This window comes from Bos indicus, chromosome X, assembly GCF_029378745.1.
Source record: "Bos indicus isolate NIAB-ARS_2022 breed Sahiwal x Tharparkar chromosome X, NIAB-ARS_B.indTharparkar_mat_pri_1.0, whole genome shotgun sequence".
Classification (NCBI taxonomy): Eukaryota; Metazoa; Chordata; class Mammalia; order Artiodactyla; family Bovidae; genus Bos; species Bos indicus.
In genome coordinates this window covers 56,003,554-56,025,462 of record NC_091789.1, presented here as the reverse complement: position 1 = coordinate 56,025,462, position 21,909 = coordinate 56,003,554, and the positions used below count along the sequence as shown (strand labels likewise).

At 40.5% G+C, this 21,909-nt stretch overlaps 2 protein-coding genes across 5 annotated transcripts; both read right to left on the bottom strand.

Annotated features, from left to right (window-relative positions):
* Window positions 1-3,340: 3,340 nt before the first annotated feature.
* Window positions 3,341-7,661, bottom strand: LOC109554828 (transcription elongation factor A protein-like 3). The gene is given in 4 exon segments (XM_070785038.1): window positions 3,341-6,288; window positions 6,290-6,435; window positions 6,438-6,901; window positions 7,618-7,661. Coding segments are annotated over 4 exon segments (708 nt in total). The 3' UTR covers window positions 3,341-6,234.
* A 10,202-nt stretch (window positions 7,662-17,863) lies between these two features.
* Window positions 17,864-20,286, bottom strand: TCEAL4 (transcription elongation factor A like 4). Of its 4 annotated transcripts, none has more exons than XM_019956103.2 (3): window positions 20,164-20,286; window positions 19,218-19,290; window positions 17,864-18,858 (listed from the first exon to the last, which is right to left on the bottom strand). In XM_019956103.2, exon 3 carries the CDS (start codon window positions 18,835-18,837, stop codon window positions 18,151-18,153), a length of 687 nt encoding a protein of 228 aa, XP_019811662.2. In that variant the 5' UTR covers window positions 18,838-18,858; window positions 19,218-19,290; window positions 20,164-20,286; the 3' UTR covers window positions 17,864-18,150. The 4 variants fall into 4 exon arrangements, with proteins under 4 accessions (XP_019811662.2, XP_019811660.2, XP_019811659.2 ...); XM_019956101.2 differs by having other exon boundaries at window positions 17,864-18,863; window positions 20,164-20,186; XM_019956100.2 differs by lacking the exon at window positions 20,164-20,286 and adding an exon at window positions 19,870-20,001 and having other exon boundaries at window positions 17,864-18,863.
* Window positions 20,287-21,909: the final 1,623 nt, after the last annotated feature.

Below are 21,909 nucleotides of genomic sequence, written 5' to 3'. Positions count from 1 at the left end.
TGAAATTTCCATGAGTTAGTCTTTTATCTCCTATTTAGTATGAAAAATTATTATTATTAGCTGCATTGGACAGCAGATGGGATGTTAGTTTCCAAACCAAGGATCAAACACAGCCCCTGTAGTGGCAGTGGAAGTGCAGTCTTAACCACTGGACTGCCAGGGAATTCCCAGAAAAGTTATTTTTAAATTGAATCTTATAATTCCAATATCTGGAACTCCTATAGATCTGTATTTGCTGTGTGTTGTTTCTGTTGAACTTTTTTTTTTTCATGTCTGCACTCATTTTGTACCTGGCTACTTTTTACTATGTAGACAGACTATTTACCAAAATAACTGTAGGATTAGGATGATGTAAACTTCCTGTGGAGAAAATTTACACTTATTTATATCATGCAATTCAGAATCCCCTGAATCTTAATTTAATAGGAATTTGGATAATTGAAAGTTGGACTGTTGATCCAGTAATTTTTTTTTTTTTACAAAGTATTCTCTCAGAAATACAGAAATTAGCCCAAATGTTTTTCAAGTTCATGTGGTCTAGGATAAGCTTTCATAAATAAAAGTTAGTCTAACTTCGTTGGTTTAATTAAAACAGGCATATCTTCAGAGTTATCACCATTAAGTATGATGCAAACATACAGCTTTTTTTCCTACCCAGGTTTACTAAAAGTCATATTATCTCTGTTACAGGATTTGTTAGAAAGAAAAATAATTTGAGATGATGGTTAGCTACTTAATGCTTCAAGAAGTTTTCGTAATCTAAAAGGTTAATTATGTAGATGTAATTAAGATAAAACTTTATATATGAACTTTTCCACAGTAATTATGTTTCATGGTATGTCTACTTAAAAATAGTTTCAAAAATCTTTTTGATAACTTGAAAACTTAAAAGTTATATTAACTAATGATGGATATGCATTGAATATCTAGATCATTTTCAGATAAAATACTGAAACAAACTACTAAACATAGGTTTATCTACTTTGGCATCTTCTTATAAAGGAACTGAAGATATTTGGATGTATAAACATGTGTTGTGCCATATTGGAAAATTCATTGTCAGGAAGAATATGCTTTTAGAAATTATGAAATATATTTATAAATTTGCCAATCATAGAATGCTTACGTAACAGGCAGTCCTCAACTGTTTACTTTTTAGTTTCACTAGAAATTAAGGTTTCTAAGGGTTAAGAATGCTAATCTATATATGTAATTAAAAATACTAGAAACAATAAGGGTAAAAGGAAACAACTATGTATGAAAAGTAGGTTAAAAAAAAGTAGGATGTGTGTTTTGGATAAGAAGTATGAAAGACATGTTTTTGTTAAGGGAAAGAGAGTAATTTTGTTCTAAAGTCAAATGACTGGTATTCTAGAATGAGGAAGAGGAAAATACAGGAAAAAAAAAACCTGAGTGGCTGAGTGGGTAGAAAGTTTCAGTAAACAGAATCTTGGGAAAGGAATTTTATGTGTGGTCAAGCTGGCTAAGATTAGAATGGATTTATTTATAAGTTTTTAAAAGAATGAGCTTTAACCTCAAAAGTACAGTGGTACAAGGACTTTCCTGGCAGTCCAGTGGTTAAGACTCCATGCTTCCGCTGTAGGGGGAAAGGATTCGATCCTAGGTTGGGGAAGTGAGATCTAGCTTGCTTAGAGGTATGGCAAGAAAAAAAGAAAGAAAGGGAAGGAAGGAAGAGAGGGAGGGAGGCAGGGAGAAAGGGAGGGAGGGAGGAGTACAATGGTGAAAAATTAGTTTGGTTTTCTCTCCCTTAAAAAGAAAATGTATTTTGGACTATTGATCTTCTCTTGATAAGAGATTGTGAAATGTTTTTCTTTACCTTTTGGGTAATCTGCCTGGAAAGCAAAGATTTTGTCTTACCAAAAGAATTTTTTGTGTTTCATGTTGTCTTTATCAGGTCTTTGATTATGTGGGAGAATTGAGTGTTCTCAATGTGAAAAGAGCTATATTTTCATTCACAGTTTTGTAACCTTCTGTATTTACCTTAAAATTTTTTTGATTGTCCCTTTGGTTAAATAGATAAGTAAGTATTGTTTCATATTGACTTGTGATCCTGTTTAATCAAATGTTCAAACTTTTTGACATTTTTGGCAGCTTCCCAAAATCAAAATCTAAATGGAGTCTTTTTGACCTCAAACTAGTTTTGAGATTTCCCAGAGGGTCCTTGCTGCTGCTGCTGCTGCTAAGTCACTTCAGTCGTGTCCGACTCTGTGCGACCCCATAAATGGCGGCCCACCAGGCTCCCCCATCCCTGGGATTCTCCAGGCAAGAACACTGGAGTGGGCTGCCATTTCCTTCTCCAATGCATGAAAGGGAAAAGTGAAAGTGAAGTCGCTCAGTCGTGTCTGACTCTTCTCGACCCCATGGTCTGCAGCCTCCCAGGCTCCTCCGTCCATGGGATTTTCCAGGCAAGAGTACTGGAGTGGGGTGCCATTGCCTTCTCCAGAGGGTCCTTAGAAACTCTCAAAAAAACTGTCTCTCACTTTATAAAAGAGATGTTAAAACAATTAGGGTTTTTTTTTGGTATGTTAAAATACATGGGAAACATTGTCAAATAAGAAATATTATGCTTTCTTAGGTTATATATGTATGGATATATGTTACTAATATAGATATTCTAGACTTGTTTGAACTTCACAGAAATTTGTCAATACCCTCATTGTCCAGTTATTATCTTAAATTGTCATATGGCACAAATTCATGTCATATGCTAATCCAGGATTACCCTTTTCCCTATTTTTCTAATGATATCTTAAATTTTATTGTCCACATGTAATATTTTATAATTAGCATTTGCCTTTTCCCATTTCTTAATAGAAGAAACCTCTGGAACTTATAAAGTAGATAGTGACAGAAAATTCATTTCAAAAATCTCTGAACTGGGCTTCCCTGGTGGCTCAGTGGTAAAGAATCCTCCTGCCAATGCAGGAGACACAAGTTCAATCCCTGGTTCGGGAAGATCCCACATGCTGTGGAGCAACTAAACCTGTGCACCTCAACTATTAAGCCTGTGCTCTAGAGCCCACACGCCGCAACTACTGAAGCCCTAGTGCCCTAGACCCTGTGCTCAGCAACAAGAGAAGCCACCACAATGAGAAGCCTGTGCACTGCAACAAAGAGTAGCCTTCACTCACCGCAACTAGAGAAAAGCCCAAGCAGCAATGAAGACCCAATGCAGCTTAAAATAAAAAATTACAATAAAAAATCTTTCAACTACTTCAGAATTAATAAACATTAATAGTTTACTCTGAAACAACAAACTATTCCATATTGTTCCTATCTTTAAATGAAATTTTTATTTTTATTTTATTTTGTTTTTTTTGGCCACATCACGTGGCTTTATGGGATTTTAGTTCCCTGACCAGGGATTGAAGCCAGGCCCTTGGCAGTGAGAGCTAAGAATCCTAACCACTGGGATCACCCAGGAATTCTCTAAATAAAGTTTTTATAATTTGGGGTTTTATATTTTGTTCTGTGAGCCATTTTTAATTCATGTTTTGTATATGGTGTGAGGCAAGGGTACTTTTTTTGTATATTGATGTCTGCTATAGACTGAATTGTTTGTGTAACTGTGAAATTCATCGTTGGATGGTATTTGGAAGCAGGGCCTTTGGCAATTAAGCCATGCAAGTGGAGCCCTCATGAGGAATTAGCTTCATTATAAAAATGACCCCAAAAAGCTCCCTTGCCCCTTCTGTCATGTGAAGACATCTGGTTATGAACCAGGAATCTGACCCCTACTAGATACCAAATCTGCCAGCATCTGATCATGGGTTTCCCACACTCCAGAACTATGAAAAATTCCTGTCTGTGGTATTTTTGTTATAGCAGTACAAACTGACCAAGACGACATAGTTGTTCCAGTATCATTTGTTGAAAAGTCTTTCTCCACTGAATTCCTGTGGGTCCTTTTTAAAACATGAATTGACGATATACATGTGGGTCTACTTTTGGACTCTGTCTTATTCCATCAATCTATGTCTATCCTATGCCATACTACACAGTCTTGATTACTGTAGTTTTAGTTAGCCCTGAAATCAGGCAATGAGTCCTTCAACTGTGTTCTTCATTTTCAAAATATTTTGGCTATCCTGTGTCCTTTGCTTTTCCATATAACATTGAATTTATAGATAACTTTTGGAGAGAATTACCATATTAACACTATCAAGGCTTCTAATCCATGAACAGGGTATCTTTTTTTAACTCGGGGCTTCTGATTCAATCATAATTAAGTATATATATCATATAATTTATTAAACATATGTGAATAAGAAAGTCCTCATTTGGAAAAAGCGACATACTAGTGGGTTAAATTAAAATCCCTAACATTGAGAGTTCTTAATATTTTTAAGAGCACTGTTACAATTTTTAGTTGGAATTGGTCTGGAATGGGAAGGGATATTTTCAGTTTGAAACTCACTTGTGTAACCCTCTCTGATTATGTGTGGACAAGTCCTTTGAATTTGTGTAGGAAACCAACCAGGAGACTTTTTAGAGAGAAAATTCACACTAAGAATGGTATATAAATTTAGATATGGCTTCCCTGAGGTACTGTGGTGTGTAGTTCAAATAATTATCCACTGTTTCATCCATAGATGTGTCTCAGGATACAATCCCCAGGGGACCCAAAATATATGAGTCCTGTAAGAGATAAGAAACTACTATAAGCAAATATAAAATGAACTAAATTGTTAATGACTACTTTGCTAAGAACTATGTAATATAATGGAGCCCAAACTGCCCTGGGGCAATGCCACGAGGGTAGATACAACTCTGAAGTTGGGAGAGGGAATTTACCCACATTCCTATAGAAGTCAGATAGGGGCTTTGACCCTTTGGGGACTAAAGGGAACCAGAGGAGCTTTGTCACCATAAGGACTCCATCATATCAATACCTGTCAGCAGAGGGTACAGGGTCCGGCAGAGCAGCCATGCCCAGCAGATATGGTAGTATCCAGAGAAGAGTGGCAGTCTCTTCTCAGCTGCTTAGACTTGTTGCTAGGCATTGGTGAGACCTACCCTCAGCTCTCTCCTGAGTGTCTGACAAGGTTCAGAGTCCTACTGCGACAAAGGAGCTCTCCCAACAGAGCTAACATATCCAGTACCTCATCTGGTCCACTCAGCAGATTGTGAGGCAAGTTTTATTCCCATTTCACAGATGACAAGACTGACCTTTAGAGCACGTGGATCTGTTGTAACTGTCAGGTTGATTCCTCTAGCTATGAGTCCTAGATGTAATGTTTTACTTATCATTTTACAGTCTGACAACAGGAATCTTCATTGCCCTCATAAGCTCACTGAACATTTCAATTTTTTTTTATCATGTATTGATTTCTAGGAATTTTTTTATTATGACAAACATCATTTAAGAAAAAGTAGAGATGAGTGAGCAAAGACAGGAAAAAGAATCACACATGTTGGGAGGAGCCATAGGATGGTAGAGGACCCAGGAGAAGGGCTGCCAGTGCCCACTGACGTGGTTACAACTAGGGGAAAACATCGATGGACATACTTGTGGAGGAATGGCATGGAGGTACCATCTGAGGATTGGACTCATCTTTGAGTACAGGCAAGACCTATTTTCTGGCTACAATGCAGGAAAAAACTATCACCTAGTTTTTAGTTTTCATGGTTTTCTCTGTGCACAAATGCATTACGCAAACATTTACTACTTTTACAAAGTGAAGAGTGTTAGTCGCTCAGTCATGTCTGACTCTTTGCGATCCCATGGGCTGTAGCCCACCAGGTTTCTCTGTCCATGGGATTTGCCAGGCAAGAATACTGGAGTGGGTAGCCATTTCCTCCTTAGGGGGATCTTCCAGACCTAGGGATCAAACTCAGGTCTCTCGCATTGCAGGCAAATTCTTTACAGTCTGAGCCACCAGGGAAGCCCTTTTACAAAACTGGTTTGATACTATACATTTGGTTCTGAAAAGTGTTTTTTTATTGCTCTTTTTACAGTGTACCATGAACATCTCTTCCATGAAAGTGAGTGAAAACCCCCTACTGAAACACAGAGCACTGTAGTTGGATCAAATGGCTGCTGGTAAGGACAGTGACACCTAAGCAAAGTATCAGCTTGAGGATAAAACACAGAGCCTGACAAGTGACTGCCAGGGAAAGCAGGGTCAGTGATATTCTCATCAAAGAAACCAGAATCAAATGCCAAGGCATTAAAGATATGGGATATCATGTATGCCCCTTTGGCTCCTCCCTTCATTCCCTTGACACCCCATTGCCCCTTGGGGTGAATGGATCCTGTACATTTCTTTTGTATCCAATGAAATCCACCCATTTTCTGTCTTTTCCTTAGCTCTTGAAGCTGAGCCGTTGACAGATCTTCACATTCTCTGATTATCTCCTCACCTCCCAGATGCCTTTCCTGTAAGTTGTCCTGATAGTCCTTGGGGGAATCCTGTCCGTTTTTCTTTTTGCCTTCTGGGGCACATAATCTTCAGCAGGGCGCTCTTCAGCAGCACGTGACTGGCTCTCTGACTTTGCCTGGGACTCTGGCTTGCCCTTCTTGAGTGGGTTTCCCTCAGCTTCGAACTTGCCCTGCTTTTCTTTCTTCCCCTCATCTGCTGGTTGTCCCTCATGTGCGGGTTGTCTCTCATCGTCTGGCTGTCCCTCATTCTGGAGCTCTCATTCCTATTCTGACTTCCCCTCCACTTCCGGCTTTTCTTTCTCATCTGACTTTCCTTCATTTTCAGGCTCTACTTCATCTTCTGGCTTTCCCTCACTTTCCAACTTTCCTTCATTTTCATTGCAGTTTTTCCATGTTGAGATGTCCCCTCCTTTTCCTGTCCTGGGGGATGAGGGTGGAAGAGACAAAGAGGAGACAAGGGAGACTGAGGGCTTGTGTGGAAGGCAGGTCTGGACAGCACTGGCATCTCACCCGCGTCAGTGGTCCTCTGACCTGGCCGAGCCTAGTGTACCTTCTGCCTACCCTTTACCCCACCATTCCTCCTGCACTGACAGCCAACCATTCCGTGGCAGGCCCTGCCACCTTGTACCATCCTTTAACGTGGCAGGGAGGGTGTATATTATATCTGGTGGGGGGATGGGAAGTGGGGCCCTCAAATGCTGCCCAAGCTGTGCCCCCCAGCCCCATGCCTATCCAGTGCCCTCCCATTTTTCACTGACTTGCAGGGATTCTGGCCAGGTTTCTCCTCCTTTTCTAGCTTTGCAGAGTGTTGGGAACAGACATGCAGACCTGCAGACAGAAGACAGAGAGGGACTGCACGGTCCATGGGCTGAGGTCCCTTTCCTGAATCCAGGCCCTCCTCATCCTACAATTTTCCCCCTACCTCTCCTGCATCCCAGCTACCATTACTTTTCAGGCTGCAGGCACCAGACCAGGATGCTTTCCAAACTATTTTGGGTCTCTGTGTCTTCCTCCCGTGCAAGCAACCCGCCGCATCCCCACCCCTTTATGTGAGGTCAGTTATTTCCTCCTGGGCTCAGGTGTGAAAGGGAATTATTTTCAGAATTTGTCTACGTTTCACCATTGCACTGCAGGGGCACACACCCCCCCCACCCCTGCAATTTCAGGCTCAAAAATGGGGGGAGGGCACAGAGGAGGGCCGTCGAGGAGGATACGGGGCCACCTGCCCACGTCGCGCCTCACCGTTCTCCACATTCATCTCGGGACCCCCTCCTTTCTCCCCGTCTCTCCCCGCTGCTCCTGAATCTTAGTCCCATCAGCTTCCACCCCTGCCCAGGACGCCGCAGTGGCCACCTTGATACTGACCTGTGGCGCCCAGACCAGGTCTGCACCTCCTCGGGCTCGCCTAAGCCCTCTCGCCCCTCGCCGGGGCAGCTCTGGGAACTGGTTCTGCGTGGGCAGGGCGGGCATGGGGGCTGCTGTCCACGTCAGCGCCCAGCCGGTCATGTGAGCATCGCATCACCTGAACCAGGTCCCCCACCCCACTCCCTTGCCCCCAGCCCAGAGGGACCTGACAGCTCCAGAAGGTGGAGGCCGGCAGAGGGTGGTGGTTGGAGAAGGAGGCATTACCGATAAAGCAGGAGTGGAGAGGCTTCCTGACTGCACGTGCTTTACCTGGAGCATCTCGGGTCCTCGCTCAGCATCCCTCTGAGATGCCCATTAGCCCCACTTGCAGCAGCTGATCACAAGGAAGGTACCAGACTTGGCCTAGAGCACCACATAGCCCCACAGCCCGCTTTCAAGACTAGCTCCTCCTGACTCTAGAGCCCTGGTGCTGGTCCCACCAGGGAGCTGCGCTGCCACCTTGTGTAGCTGTGTCCTGAGCCTCAGCTCTTCTCAGTCCATGTGTTCTCTCTCCCTGACTCTGTCCGTTTTCCGTAAACACAGATTCCCAAATCTACATATCCAGGTTATTCCCTCCCCTGAATCTCAGACTCATTTTTGCTTTCCCACCAAAAATAAAGGTAAGTGCTTATTTCCCCAGTTTTCAACATAATATGACATACTTTTTAATTTTCACTGATAAGTGAGTAGTAGTATATCCATGGCATTTTATTTTGCATTTCTGTTTAATAGCAAATTAAATATCATTGTGAATTGTCTGTTCATGTCTTTTCCACATATTTTTCTTTTTAAAAAAAAAATATTTATTTTTTATTCATTTGGCCACACCATGTCTTAGTTGCAGCATGTGGGATATTTAGTTGTGGCGTGTGGGATCTAGTTCCCTGACCAGGGATCACACCTGGGCCCCCTGCATTCGGAGTGTGGAGTCTTAGCCACTGAACCTCCAGGGAAGTCCCTTTTCCACATTCTTCTATTGGGTTATTGCTCCTTCGCACTTTTCAAGTGTTCTTTATACATTATATTAGGCCTTTATTATAAAAGTTGCAAATATTTACTTCCAACTTGTTAGTTGCTTTATTTTTTTATGATGTATTTTTTCCATGCATTAAAAAATAGTCATATTTATCAGATTTGTCTTTTATTGCATCTAGATTTTTGACTCATAGTTAAAAACTCTTTTCCTACATGAGGTCAAAGAGGAATTCCCCATTTTCTTTTAGTACTCATAAGGTTAACTGTATTTTTCTTAAGGGCATCTATGGTTAAGGAGTAAAGGTTAAGGAATAAACCATTGTTAAATGAACTGAAGCTTTAGAAGACTCAAAGCACTAGAATAACAAAACTCAAAGTCCAAGTTTTATTAAAAGGGAAGGAGTTTCCTAGGAACTCCAGATGTTTCACTTTAAGGGTAATTATAAACTGGAAATAAACTAGCCCTCACAAAGTCTTTTAGCTTGGCTTTGCAACATCTAGGTGGACTGCTACTGCTAAGCCACTTCAGTCGTGTCCGACTCTCTGCGACCCCATAGACAGCAGCCCACCAGGCTCCCCCGTCTCTGGGATTCTCCAGGCAAGAACACTGGAGTATGGTGCCATTTCCTTCTCCAATGCACGAAAGTGAAAAGTGAATGTGAAGTTGCTCAGTCGTATCCAACTCTTGGCAACCCCACGGACTGCAGCCTACCAGGATCCTCCATCCATAGGATTTTCCAGGCAAGAGTACTGGAGTGGGGTGCATTGCCTTCTCCGTCTAGGTGGACTAGTAAAGTTTAATTTTTGAATATAGATTATGGTGGTTTTAGACAGAAGTATCCTTATGGGCCTAACCAGTGCAAACAAAATCTTCTTTGGAGAAAGATTCCATCATCCTCAGCCTCAAATTATTCCAACAAACAGCTATTTAAGTACAATGCCCATACACAAAGATAACCAGAAAAACAAAGAAAAGAGACATCATAGATAAGAAGCACTATAGGCAATAGACAACAGAAGCAGATACATTAGCTTTGAATTATTCAAATTATCAGATACAGACTACTAAACCACAGTGCTTGGCATCATGAACTCAATGGACATGAGTTTGAGCAAACTCTGGGAGATAGTAAAGGGCAGGAAAGCCTGGCATGCTGCAGTCCATAGGGTTTCAAAGAGTCAGACATGACTGAGTGACTGAACAACAAAACCACAATGCTCAGTGTATTCAGATAAATAAAATCCAATCTTGAAAATTTCAACATGGAACCATAAAACCAAAAAAAAGTAGGGAAAAAAGAAAACTCCAAAACTGAAAAATAACAAAGCTGAAATTAGAAACTCAGTGGATGGCTTTTAACAGCAGATTAGATGCAATTCAAGAGAATTAAATAACTAGAAATTATATTCAGATGAAATTATCTGGAAGGCTGCACAGGTGGTCAAAAATATGGAAAATACAGACAAGACAGTAGGATAAGGTCTAATACATGTTCAATTGGAATTCTAAAAGGAAAAGAGAAATGGAACTGTTCAGAGGCAATCTTTGAAGATTTAATGGCTGAGGATTTTTCAAAACTGATGAAAGATATTGATCCATAGATCCAAGAAGTCTAACAAATCCCAAGCAGGATAAATAAAAAGAAGCCTGTGCATAGAATACATAATAGTGAATTTACAGAGAATTCAAGACAAAGAGAAAATCATAAAAATAGCCAAAAAGATAGAGTATGCCTCAAAAAGAACAAAACTTAGGCTAATTACTGGCTTTGCAACAGCAATGATGAAAGCATGAAGATGGTGAAGTGACATCTTTAGTATCTTGAAAGAAAGTAAATACCAACCAAGAAAATAACCAGCAAAAATACCCTTCAAAAATGAAGGCAAAATAAAAGCTTTATAAATAAACCAAAACAAAGAGTTTCTAGCAGCAGTCAGAAGCCAAAGGAAATACTCAATTCTATGGGGCATTTTTCAGATAACAGGAAAATGATCTCAGATGGAAGACTGGGGATGAAGGAAGGAAAAGAAAGCAATTAAAAGGCTAAATATCTATCTATAAATTTAAATCAATACTATATAAAATAATATTATCTTGTTAATTCGTATTGACAACACAGGAGTCAAGAGGACTAGAGTAAAAGCATTTAAAGTTCTGGCATTATCTAAAGAGTATGTATAAGTATAAATTAATGTTAGCCTTTAGTAAGTCAAGACTATATGCTATAATTACTGGATAACTATCAAGGAAGAGTAAGAACGTAAAACTTCTAAGCTAATAGAGGGGCAAAAATAAGAAAATAATCAATCCTAAGGAAGAAAAAACTAACATAAACCAGATGGGGTATAAGAGAAGGAATGTGGTGCAATGGTTATATCCAGTATTAATAGCAGTAAGTACATTAATGTAAATGGTTTACATGAAGCAATTAAAAAACAAAGATTTTTGGACTGGAAAAACCCAACTATATACTATTTACAAAAGACATATCTGAAATATAAAGATACATAAAGACTGAAAGTAAAAGCATAGGGGAAAAATAACATGAAAACACTAACCAAAAGAAAGCCATTATAGTTAAATTAATAACAAAATAGACTTTAAAGCAAAAAGCATTACAAGACATAAGCATCACTTAATGATATTTAAAATTTGTATGCATTTATTAAACAGACCTCAAAATAAATAAATCTGACAGAACTACAAGAAGAAATTTAAAAAATACCTTCCATTTCAGTGTTAACACTCCTGTCTCTATAACTGTAAATATTTAAAATGTTGAAAGAAAAAAAAAACTAACCTAAAATTCTATGTCCAGTATAATAATCCTTCAAATGTGGAGGAGAAATAAAGACTTTCTCAGACAAACAAAAACTGATGGAATTCAGCATCAGCAAACCTTTCCTTCAGGAAATGTTAAAAGATTTTCTTCAGGCAGCAGAAAAATGGTGCAGGCCTGCAGCTCAGATCTACATAAAGGAAGAGCATTGGAAATGCAATAAATAAAAGTATAATGAAATCTTTTGTCTTATTCTTAATTGATGTAAAAGACAACTCTCTATCTAAAGTAATAAAATAACAGTGTATTAAGTGATTGCAGGAAATGGATGAGTGAAATGAATAATGAACACTTAAGGTAACTGTACTACATATAAGTGAAGCAGAACAGTGTTATTTGAAAATGTTCTTATTTAAAAATGTAAACTCGAGGAAAATCATTGAAAATTTTTAAAGAAATATAATCGATACACTAAGAGAAGACAAGTGGAATCATGTAAAATAATTAAAACTAGAGAAGGCAGACTTCCTTGGTGGTCCAGTGGCTAAGACTCCACACTCCCAATGCAGGGGACATAGGTTCGATCCTTGATCAGGGATCTAAATCCTACATGTTGCAACTAAACTGAAAGATCCCATATGTCTTAACTAAGACCTGGTGCAGGCAAAAATAAACTAGAGAAGGCAGAAAAAGAAGCCTCTGGCAACAAATAGAAAACAGTTATAAACATGGTTGATACTAAATCCAAATATATTGAGTCATTTTAAATATGAATGGTCTAAATACATCAACTAAAGATTGAAACTATCAGAGTGAATTAAAAAAAACCAACTATATGCTGTGTACAAGAAGCCCACTTTAAATATAGTGAGTGTGTGAAAGTGAAAGTTGCTCAGTCATGTCCAACTCTTTTGAGACCCCATGGACTGTAGTCCATGGGATTTTCCAGGCCAGAATACTGGAGTGGGTAGCCTTTCCCTTCTCTGGGGGATCTTCCCAACCCAGGGATCGAACCTAGGTCTACCCGCATTACAGGTGGATTCTTTACCACCTGGGCCACAAGGGAAGCCCAAGAATACTGGAGTGGGTAGCCTATCCCTTCTACAGGGGATCTTCCTAACCCAGGAATCCAACTGGGGTCTCCTGCATTGCAGGTGAATTCTTTACCAACTGAGCTATTAGGGAAGCCCTGATAAAGAGTGAGAGGTTAAAAGTAAAGCAACAAGAAAGATCTGTACTAAAAAAAAAAAAAAAAAAAAAAAAAAAACCTGGACGAAAAAAGAAAGCTGGAGTAGTTACATAATTTCAGACAAAGCAGAACAAGGAAAATTATGAGAGATCAAAAGAGGCACTGCTGCTGCTAAGTCACTTCAGTCGTGTCTGACTCTGCACGATCCCATAGAAAGCAGCCCACCAGGCTCCGCTGTCCCTGGGATTCTCCATGCAAGAACACTGGAGTGGGTTGCCATTTCCTTCTCCAATGCATGAAAGTGAAAAGTGAAAGTGAAGTTGCTCAGTCATGTCCGACTCTTTGCGACCCCATGGACTGCAGCCTACCAGGCTCCTCTGTCCATGGGATTTTCTAGGCAGGAGTACTGGAGTGGGGTGCCACTGCCTTCTCCGAAAGAGGCACTACATAATGACAAAGGGATCAATTGTGAGCAAAACATATAATAATCCTAAACATGTATATGTACATGACAAAGTGTCAAAATATATGAAGCAAAAACTGATAGAACTGAAAGAAGAAACAGACAAATCTATTATTATAGTTACAAACTTTAATGCCCTCAATCAGTAACTGACAGATTAAGCAGGCAGAATATCAATAAGGATATAGTCAGAGAAGGAAATGGCAACCTACTCCAGTATTCTCGCCTGGAAAATTTCACGAAAAGAGGAGCCTGATGGGCTACAGTCTATGGGATCACAAAAAGTCAGACACCTAACTGAGCACCTAATACATAGTCGACCTGAACAGCATTATTAATCAACGTGATTTAATTTACCTTTATAGAACATTCCATTCAACATTCAAGCTCATATAGAACATGAGCTCAAGAGAGTCCATAAAACCCACCTTAACAAATTTAAAAGAATAGAAATCATAAAAGTATGCTCTCAGTAGAATTAAACTAGAAATCAATAATAGGATAGATGGCGAACCCAACTAGTTGGAAATTAAGCAACACATTTCTAAATAACACGAGTCAAAGAAGAATTCTCAACAGAAATTTTAAAATGCTTTGAACTAAATGAAAATACAACATATCAAAATTTCTGGGGTAAAGCAACAGCAATGCTTAAAGGGAAATTTCTAGCTTAAACGCATATATGGAAAAGAAGGTTCTCCCATCAATAACCTATGCTTTCTTCTTAGGAAACTAAAGAAAGAAGAGTCATTTAAGCCTGTGAAGTCGCTCAGTCGTGTCCGACGCTTTGGGATCCCATAGACTGCAGCCTACCAGCCTCCTCTGTCCATGGAATTTTCCAGGCAAGAGTACTGGAGTGGGTTGCCATTTCCTTCTCCAGGGGATCTTCCCGACCCAGGGATCGAACCCGGGTCTCCCTCATTGTAGGCAGCCTAGTGAAAGTGAAAGTTGCTCAGTCATGTCCGACTCTTTGTGACCCCATGGACTGTATAGTCCATGGAATTCTCCAGGCCAGAATACTGGAGGGGGTAGCCTTTCCCTTCTCCAGGGTATCTTCCCAACCCAGGGATCGAACCCTAGAGCAAATAGGAAAAAAGAAATAACTAGACACAAAATCAAAGGAAAGTGAAAACAGGAAAACAACAGAGGAGATCAACAAAACCAAAAGTTGGTTCTTTGAAAAGATAAAATTATTAAATCTCTTATGAGGGTAACCAAGAAAACAAGAAAGACTCAAATTAACAATATCAGAAATGAAAGTGGGGTTATCATTCCTGATCCCATGGACATTAAGGAGGTAATGAAGTAATACTATGAGAAACTCTATGCCTACAAATTAGGTAACTTAAGATGAAATGGACTAATTACTCAAAAGATACAAACTCCTAAAACTCACACAAGAGGAAAAAGATAGCCTGAATAGTTCTGTATCTATTAAAGAAATTGAATCAGTAATTAATAACCTTCCAAAGATAGAAATCACTAGGACCAAATTCTACCAAACATTTAAGGATCACCAGTAAACATTTAGAAATCACCAGTGAATTCTCCCAAACATTTAAGTTAGAAATAATACCAATTCTCCACAATCTCTTCCATAAAACTGAAGTCGAGAACACCTGACTCATTCTGTGAGACCAATATTACCCCAATTCCAAAACCAGATAAAAGATACTACGAGAAAGGAAAACTACAGACCAATATCTCTAATGGATACAGACACAAATCCTCAACAAAGTATTATAAAACTGAATCTAATAATGTATAAAAAGTTATGTGCCAAACAACTGAAATTTATTCCAGGTGTTTAAGGTTGATTCAACATTTGAAAATCAATTGATATAATCCACTACATGTTAACAGACTAAAAAAGAAAAATTAAATGATATTATCTGATACAGAAAAAGTATTTGACAGACTCCAACAACCATTCATGATAAACGCTTTCAACCTGGGAGTAGAGGGGAACTTCTTCCACTTGATAAAGAATATCTACATGGTGACTGAACAACAAAGACTACAAGAAACTAACATTATACTCAGTGATGAAAAAGGAGACACTTCACCTGGAGTGTCAGGAACAGGGCAAGGAGGTCCTTTCTCATTGCTCTTACTGAATATCATACTGGAAGTCCTAGCTAGTGCATTAAGACAAAAAAGGAAATAAAAAGTGTGCAGATTAGAACTGAGGAAATAAATTTATCTCTATTTGCAGATGACATGACGGTCTATGTAGAAAATGCCAAAGCACTGACAAACTCCTGGTCACAAGATCACAGGATATAAGTTAATATATAAATTTAATTGCTTTCCTATATAACAGCAATGAACAACTGGAATTTGATATTTAAAAGTGCATTTATAACAACATTCCCACAATGCAGAATGTGACAAAAGACTCTAAGTATATCACAAATGCATGAAACAACTTCACTGAAAGGGATGCAAGAATAAGGCACTGATACAGGTAACTTTGGAAATGAGTAGAGTCTGTTAAGATTAAAGACAAAATTTTCTCTCTATATATTTTAAAACATATAAAGATGTATATATATGTACACACACACACACACACACACACACACATATATATATATATATATATATATATATATATGGAGACAGACAGAAAGAGATGCATATATATCTTCTTTATCAACTGAAAGGGCCTAGAAGCAATGATATCCAAATGGTAGGGTGTACACTTAACACCTAAATCTTGGTTTTTAGTACCAACCAAAGGTACCAGGGTCCCTTGGAGAAATGGTTGATTCTAGGATTTGGGCGGGAAATATGCAAAATATGACTAGATCATTTTATAGCACCAAAGTTTTATAAACACACACATACATGTACACAATGATGGGGGTATGTTAAATAGATGGAAGAGCCAACTGAAAGAACTTCCAATGGCCAAAAGTGGAAAAATTTGAGCAATGAAAATATATGTAGTAGTATTATAGCCCAAAGTGTATTAAATAAATGGGGAGAAATCAAATATGCAGAATTCCAAATAAATGTTGGAGATACTCCATCTTCAACAAGATTGAACATAACACTGCAGTCTTTTAAGTGTAGACTGTGCAGAGTGATTTTCTTGCAACGAGTATAGTCTAGAAAGGGAGAAATAAAAGAGTAACTTTACCATGTAGAATCCTGAGAACACTACTTCAGCCAGGTGACCAACATTAACATAAACAGTGATAATATTGATAGTATGTACCTTTTATATGATTCCATTTTGCCTGTGTGATCCTCTTCCCAAAAAAGCACTTAACACCTGTCTAACCATAAGAGAAAAATCAAGCAAACTGAAACTGCAGTACACTAATCAAAGTACCAGACCAGTGCTTCTCAAGTGTCAAGGCATAAGAAACAGGGAAAGTGTGAGAAATTGTCACAGCCAAGAGGAGCCTAAGGAGACATGATGACTAATTGTAAGATGAAGACCTGGATGGGATCCTGGGACAGAAAAAAGACATTAGGGAAAAACTGAGGTACTCTGAATAAAGTATGTATCTTGGTTAATGATAATTTATCAACATTGGTTCATTGTGACGAACGCTTCAAGCTAAAAAGATGTTAAGAACAGGTATGGGGTATATGGAAACTGCATCATTGTAATAATTCTGTAAATCTACAACTAGCCTAAACGTTTAAAGAAACACTATAAGCAAATAAAAGGCTAATGAAGAGACAGAGGGGGAAAAAAATCACATAGGTAGATGGGTCTGCTGAAATGATAAGCCAGGGTTTAACAGGAATTTCCTAGGAGACAACTTCTAAGAAAAAAGCATCAGCAGACATGAGATTAACAGGTGAGAATAGCACAGCATCTGGTCACAGATTTTTCTCCTGGTTCAATCTCCAGTATCTAAATCCAGTGCAGATGGCTGTACACAGAAACACACACAAACCAACAAAATACTTGGAAAGGTATGTTTTATCAGAACTTTATAAATAGCAAGACCCAAGTGACAACCGGGTGCTACCTAGGTGAGTTAGGGTAACTCTACTGTAGAGAATTCTCCACCTTTCAGTTGTGACACGGTGTTGCTTTAGACCATCACGGTCTCCAGCCCATCCGCAGTGGTGGGAGCCTTAGGAGGGTACAGTACCCACAAGCAGAGGCATACCAGCCAAGAGTCATGACATTACCCCAGCTGGAGAGGGCCACCCACCTCACAGCTGTCCGGACTTATTCCTGCACACACTTGAAACCTCCTCAGCCCTCTCCAAAACATCTGCTGGGGCTCTGGCCCTGTTAGTGCAGGGGAGAGGGTGGGAACCAGCTCACATACTCAGCATCTTATTGAATATTCTCCACAGCCCTAGAAGTCAAGTTTTATCCCTAATTCACAGATGCCAAGAGTCTCCCTTACAAAAATGGATCTGTAATAACTGCCAAGTTGATTCTTGCACCTTTGAGTCCCAGAGGTAATGTGACACTTACTCAGTTCACATCCTGGCAACACAAATTTTATGTTGCTCCACTGCCTTCAGAAGGCACTTCACTGAATAGTACTTGATTGCTTGATATTGCTTTCCTATTTTTTATCTTTCAATATTGCTATGATAAAAAGTAATCTGTGTTTTTTTAAGAGAATATAAACAGATGAACAAAAAACAGAAAAAAAATCACCCACAGATAACCGCTGTTGATTTTTTAGTAGACAGTTTTCAGTTTTTCCTGTACATGGATCACTAGTAAAGTATCTTTGTAGTTTTACAAAAATGGACTGATGCCATATATATGGTTCTGAAAACTATTTTTGTTTTTAATTTTACAATGCACCATAAACATTTTTCCATGCAATGGATGAAAATCTGCTACTGAAACAGAGGGCTGCAGTTGAATAATCAGAGCGACACCTAAAGTATAGGATTAGCATAAGGTTAAATAAAGCACATGGCCTGGTAAATGCCTGCCAATGCACTACACAAAAGGAATGTCTTCAAAGCCCCTCTGTGGGGCCCTGCAGCCACCCCTGAGTTCCCTTGGACCCCTTGGGTGGAAGGGGTCCTGTAAACTTTTTTGCATCCACATAAACCCCCCCAATTTCTGTCTGGTTTTCTTCACCTCATCCTCTACCCTGGCCATCTCATCAAATTCTCTTATCATCTCTTCATTGCTCAAATGCATATCATGTATGGCCTCCTTGTATTCCTTGAGACACTGAGCCAGCCCCTTGTTGGTTTTTCTTTTGGCCTTCCTTGGTACATCCTCCCCAGCTGGGCGCTTCCCGCCAGCCCTGGGTTCCCTTGGATCCCTGGCTGGCTTGTCTTCTTTTGGTTTTCCCTCACTCACTGGCTTTCCCTCGCTCTCTGGCTTCTCCTCACTCTCTGCTTCACTTTCTTTTGCTTTTTCCTCACTCACTGGCTTTCCTTGGCTCTCTGGGTTTTCTTCTTTTGGCTTTGTCTCATTCTCTGGCCTTTCCTTAACCTTTAATACTTCCTCATCTGTCTTTCCCTTGTGATCTGTTCTTCCCTTGTTTTCTAACGTTTCCTTGTCTTCCTTAGTACAAGCTGCTCCTGGTTTTCCTGCATCCAGTGGCTGTTCTTTGTTTTCCATCTTGCCTTGGTTCTCAGGCTTTGCTTCATTTTCACTGCAGAGTTTTTCCATGGTGAGTATCCCCTCCTTTTCCTGTCCTGGGAGTGGGGCGGGGGAAGAGAAGACAAAGAGGAGACAAGAGAGACTGAGGTTTTGGGGGTGAAATGCAGGTCCGGATAGTAGTAGTCATTTCTTGCCGTTTGTTAGGGATCTCCTGACCTGGCCTGGCCCTCCGAGAGTGCCTTTTGCCCACCCTGTACCTCACCATTCCTCGTGCACACGTGAGACAATGCTTCCTTGGCAGGCCCTGCCATTTTTCCTTATGCTTGCTCAGCGCGGCAGTGTGTAAATGTGTTGGGAAGTGGGCAGTGAGGCCCCCAATTCTTCGCGGGCGGTCCCTCCACACTCCCCACCCCTTGGGTCCCTGTCCAGTGTCCTCTTCCTTCACTGACCTGCGGGGATTCTGGACAGGTTCCTCCTCTTTCTATAGCCCAGTAGAGCGCTGGGAACAACAGACACGTAGACCTGCAGACAGACAGGAGACCGGGGATGGGCATCGGTGCATGCACAGGGAATCGGGTCCCTTTCCAGAATCCCTGCCCTCCTCACCCACCGTTTCCCTCCCCCACCCCCTACTCCGCCCCCTGCACCCCAGCCGCCATTTCTTTTCACGCCTCGGGCGCCAGACCAGGATGTTTTCCAAACTAATTTTGGATCTCTGCGTCCTTCTCTCCCAAAGGCAACTCGCCTCTCCACCCTTGAGGTCAACTTTCTACTCTACGCAGAGTGGCAGAGGGGATTTATTTCCACTGCCTGACTGCTGGGGCGCCCCCTAGCTCACAATCTCCGGCTCCAAAATGGACGGAGGGCAGAGAAGAGGATGTGTAGAGAAAGGGGAATGGGTACTTGGGGTGTCCGCCTTCCCCTCCCTCCGCCCAATGGCCGCTTGCTCCCCCTTAGCCGTTTTCCCACCGCCATCTCTAGCTACAGTCTGGCCAGCTCCCCTCGACCAGAACCCCATCCCCAACCTTTCTCCTTTCCGCGTCCGTTCCTCCTCCCCCATTCCGGTGTCCCACAGGCAGCGACGAGAACCCTCACACTGACCTGAAAGAACCAGGAGCAACAACTAGGGGCTCGCAGACGGCTCCGGGTCCGACAACACCGAAGGAGGGCCAGTACCCGGACCAGTGCCCACTTCTGGGCCCAACGGTCACGTGAGCGTCGCGTCACCCGAGCTCCGCCCCCGCACCCCGCCCACCAGCCGGCGTCTGCTAACCGCCCACCGCCTCCCTCGGGCAGGTGCCTATTAACCTCTCTGGGCCCTTTTGTCCTTTTCCTCTTCTTGAGAAGTTGGTCAAAGAAATAATTTTAGTAAAAACCACAGAGGTGGGGACTTACCTGGCAGTCCAGTGGTTAGCACTCCGCGCTTCCACTGCAGCGGGCACGAGTTCTTTCCGCGGTGGGAGAACTAAGATCCCACATGCTGCCTGGCGCCACCAAAACAAAACAAAACAAAACCTCAGAGGCTTTTTTTTTTTTTTTTAATGGGTTGGGCAGTCTGGGGGAGGAGTCTAACTTTGCTCTTTAATTCCATTGAAAGAACGTAGACGTATAAATGAAATCCTATAACTGTGAACTTTAATATTGTACAAAGAGTAGAATATTGCACTTTTAGGAAAAAAATGTTACCGTCAAAGTGAAATTGTCCCTTTTTCCTGCTAGCAAAACATAAGTTTTCTAATGAGTTAAATATTTAGATCTGAAAATGATTTTATATTTGAAACAAAATGAAAGAAAGAATGATTTTTATTTTTAAGTGAGAGAATGAATACACAACGGACGATGACCAGATGACAATAGAATTGTAATGCACAACCTCTGTAGCAAGCAGCTGCACAAGCCAAACCACAGCCTCTACAGCAGTCTTGTGGACTTGATCAATGACTACCAGCCTTCCTATTTTTGCCCTGCCACCAACTAGAGAAATCTAAATATGCTCACCAAACCAATCACATAAAATACCTCTGGCTCACCAGCATTTCACTGCCAACAACTTCCAATCAGAGAAAAGATGGTCTTCCTTTTTTTCACTCTAAAGTTTTCCCATTGCCCTGCCTGTCTTTAAGTCTCTGCCAAACACAAGTTAGGGTGGCTAACTCCCTTGTTATAACAAGCTCTGAATATCTAGCTTCTGCTTCTACATAAGCTTTTCGTGTAGAAGGTCTTTAAAAACACAATAACTGAAAGTTGAACGATTAAGAACAGAACTGATGGATTTGATTACATGAAAACGTTAAGAGACTGGGGACACATGCATTTCTCCCTGCTCTTTTTTTTAATTTATTTTTTTATTGAAGTATAGTTGCATTAAACGTTGTGTTAATTGTTGCTGTACTCCAGTGACTCAGTCATGTATACATATACATTCTTCTTCATATTCTTTTCCATTATGGTTTACCACAGGGTACTGAATATAGTTCCCTGTGCTATACAGTAGCACCTTGTTTATCCATTCTATATATCAGTTTGCATCTACTAACTCCAAACTCCTGCTGCTATCCTCTCCCACCTCCCTCCCACCCACGACCCCTCCCTGCTCTTGTAGAGTGTACTGGTAAAAATTTTCTGCAGGGCAATTTTGTAAATTGTTTAAAAATAAAAATATTTGATATTTTGGTTCAGCAATTCCAACTCAAATATTTACCCATGGAGATAATTAATAAAATGCTAAAACAGAATCTTGTGTTTTAATATGTTTTTAAATTCCCATACCAATTATTTATTATGCATTTATCCTTTGCTGGAATTGGGGCTACAGTAGTGATTCTGTAGGCTTTGTTTACAATGGGAAAAAAGGGAACATCACAGTTGTCCATCAGTACAGATATAGTTGCCTATCCCTTCTCAAGGAGATCTTCCCCACCCAGGAATCAAACCAGGGTTACATAATCTTCTTAGTATATTTGTTTACCCTGGTTATCTTTGGACATTTGGTTAGAAAAATAATCCTTTTATGTTGGGTGCTCAAAATGCAGTAAAAATAATTATTAACTATCCATAACCCAAAATTACTGTGGATGGTGTGACCCAAAGGATAACCACAGGATGTGGTATTGACCTGTGGAGCAGCCATCCCCAGCCTTT

Excerpts from the sequence above, each read along its gene's own strand:
- TCEAL4 (XM_019956103.2), bottom strand. The coding sequence starts at position 18,837 with ATGGAAAAACTCTGCAGTGAAAATGAAGCAAAGCCTGAGAACCAAGGC.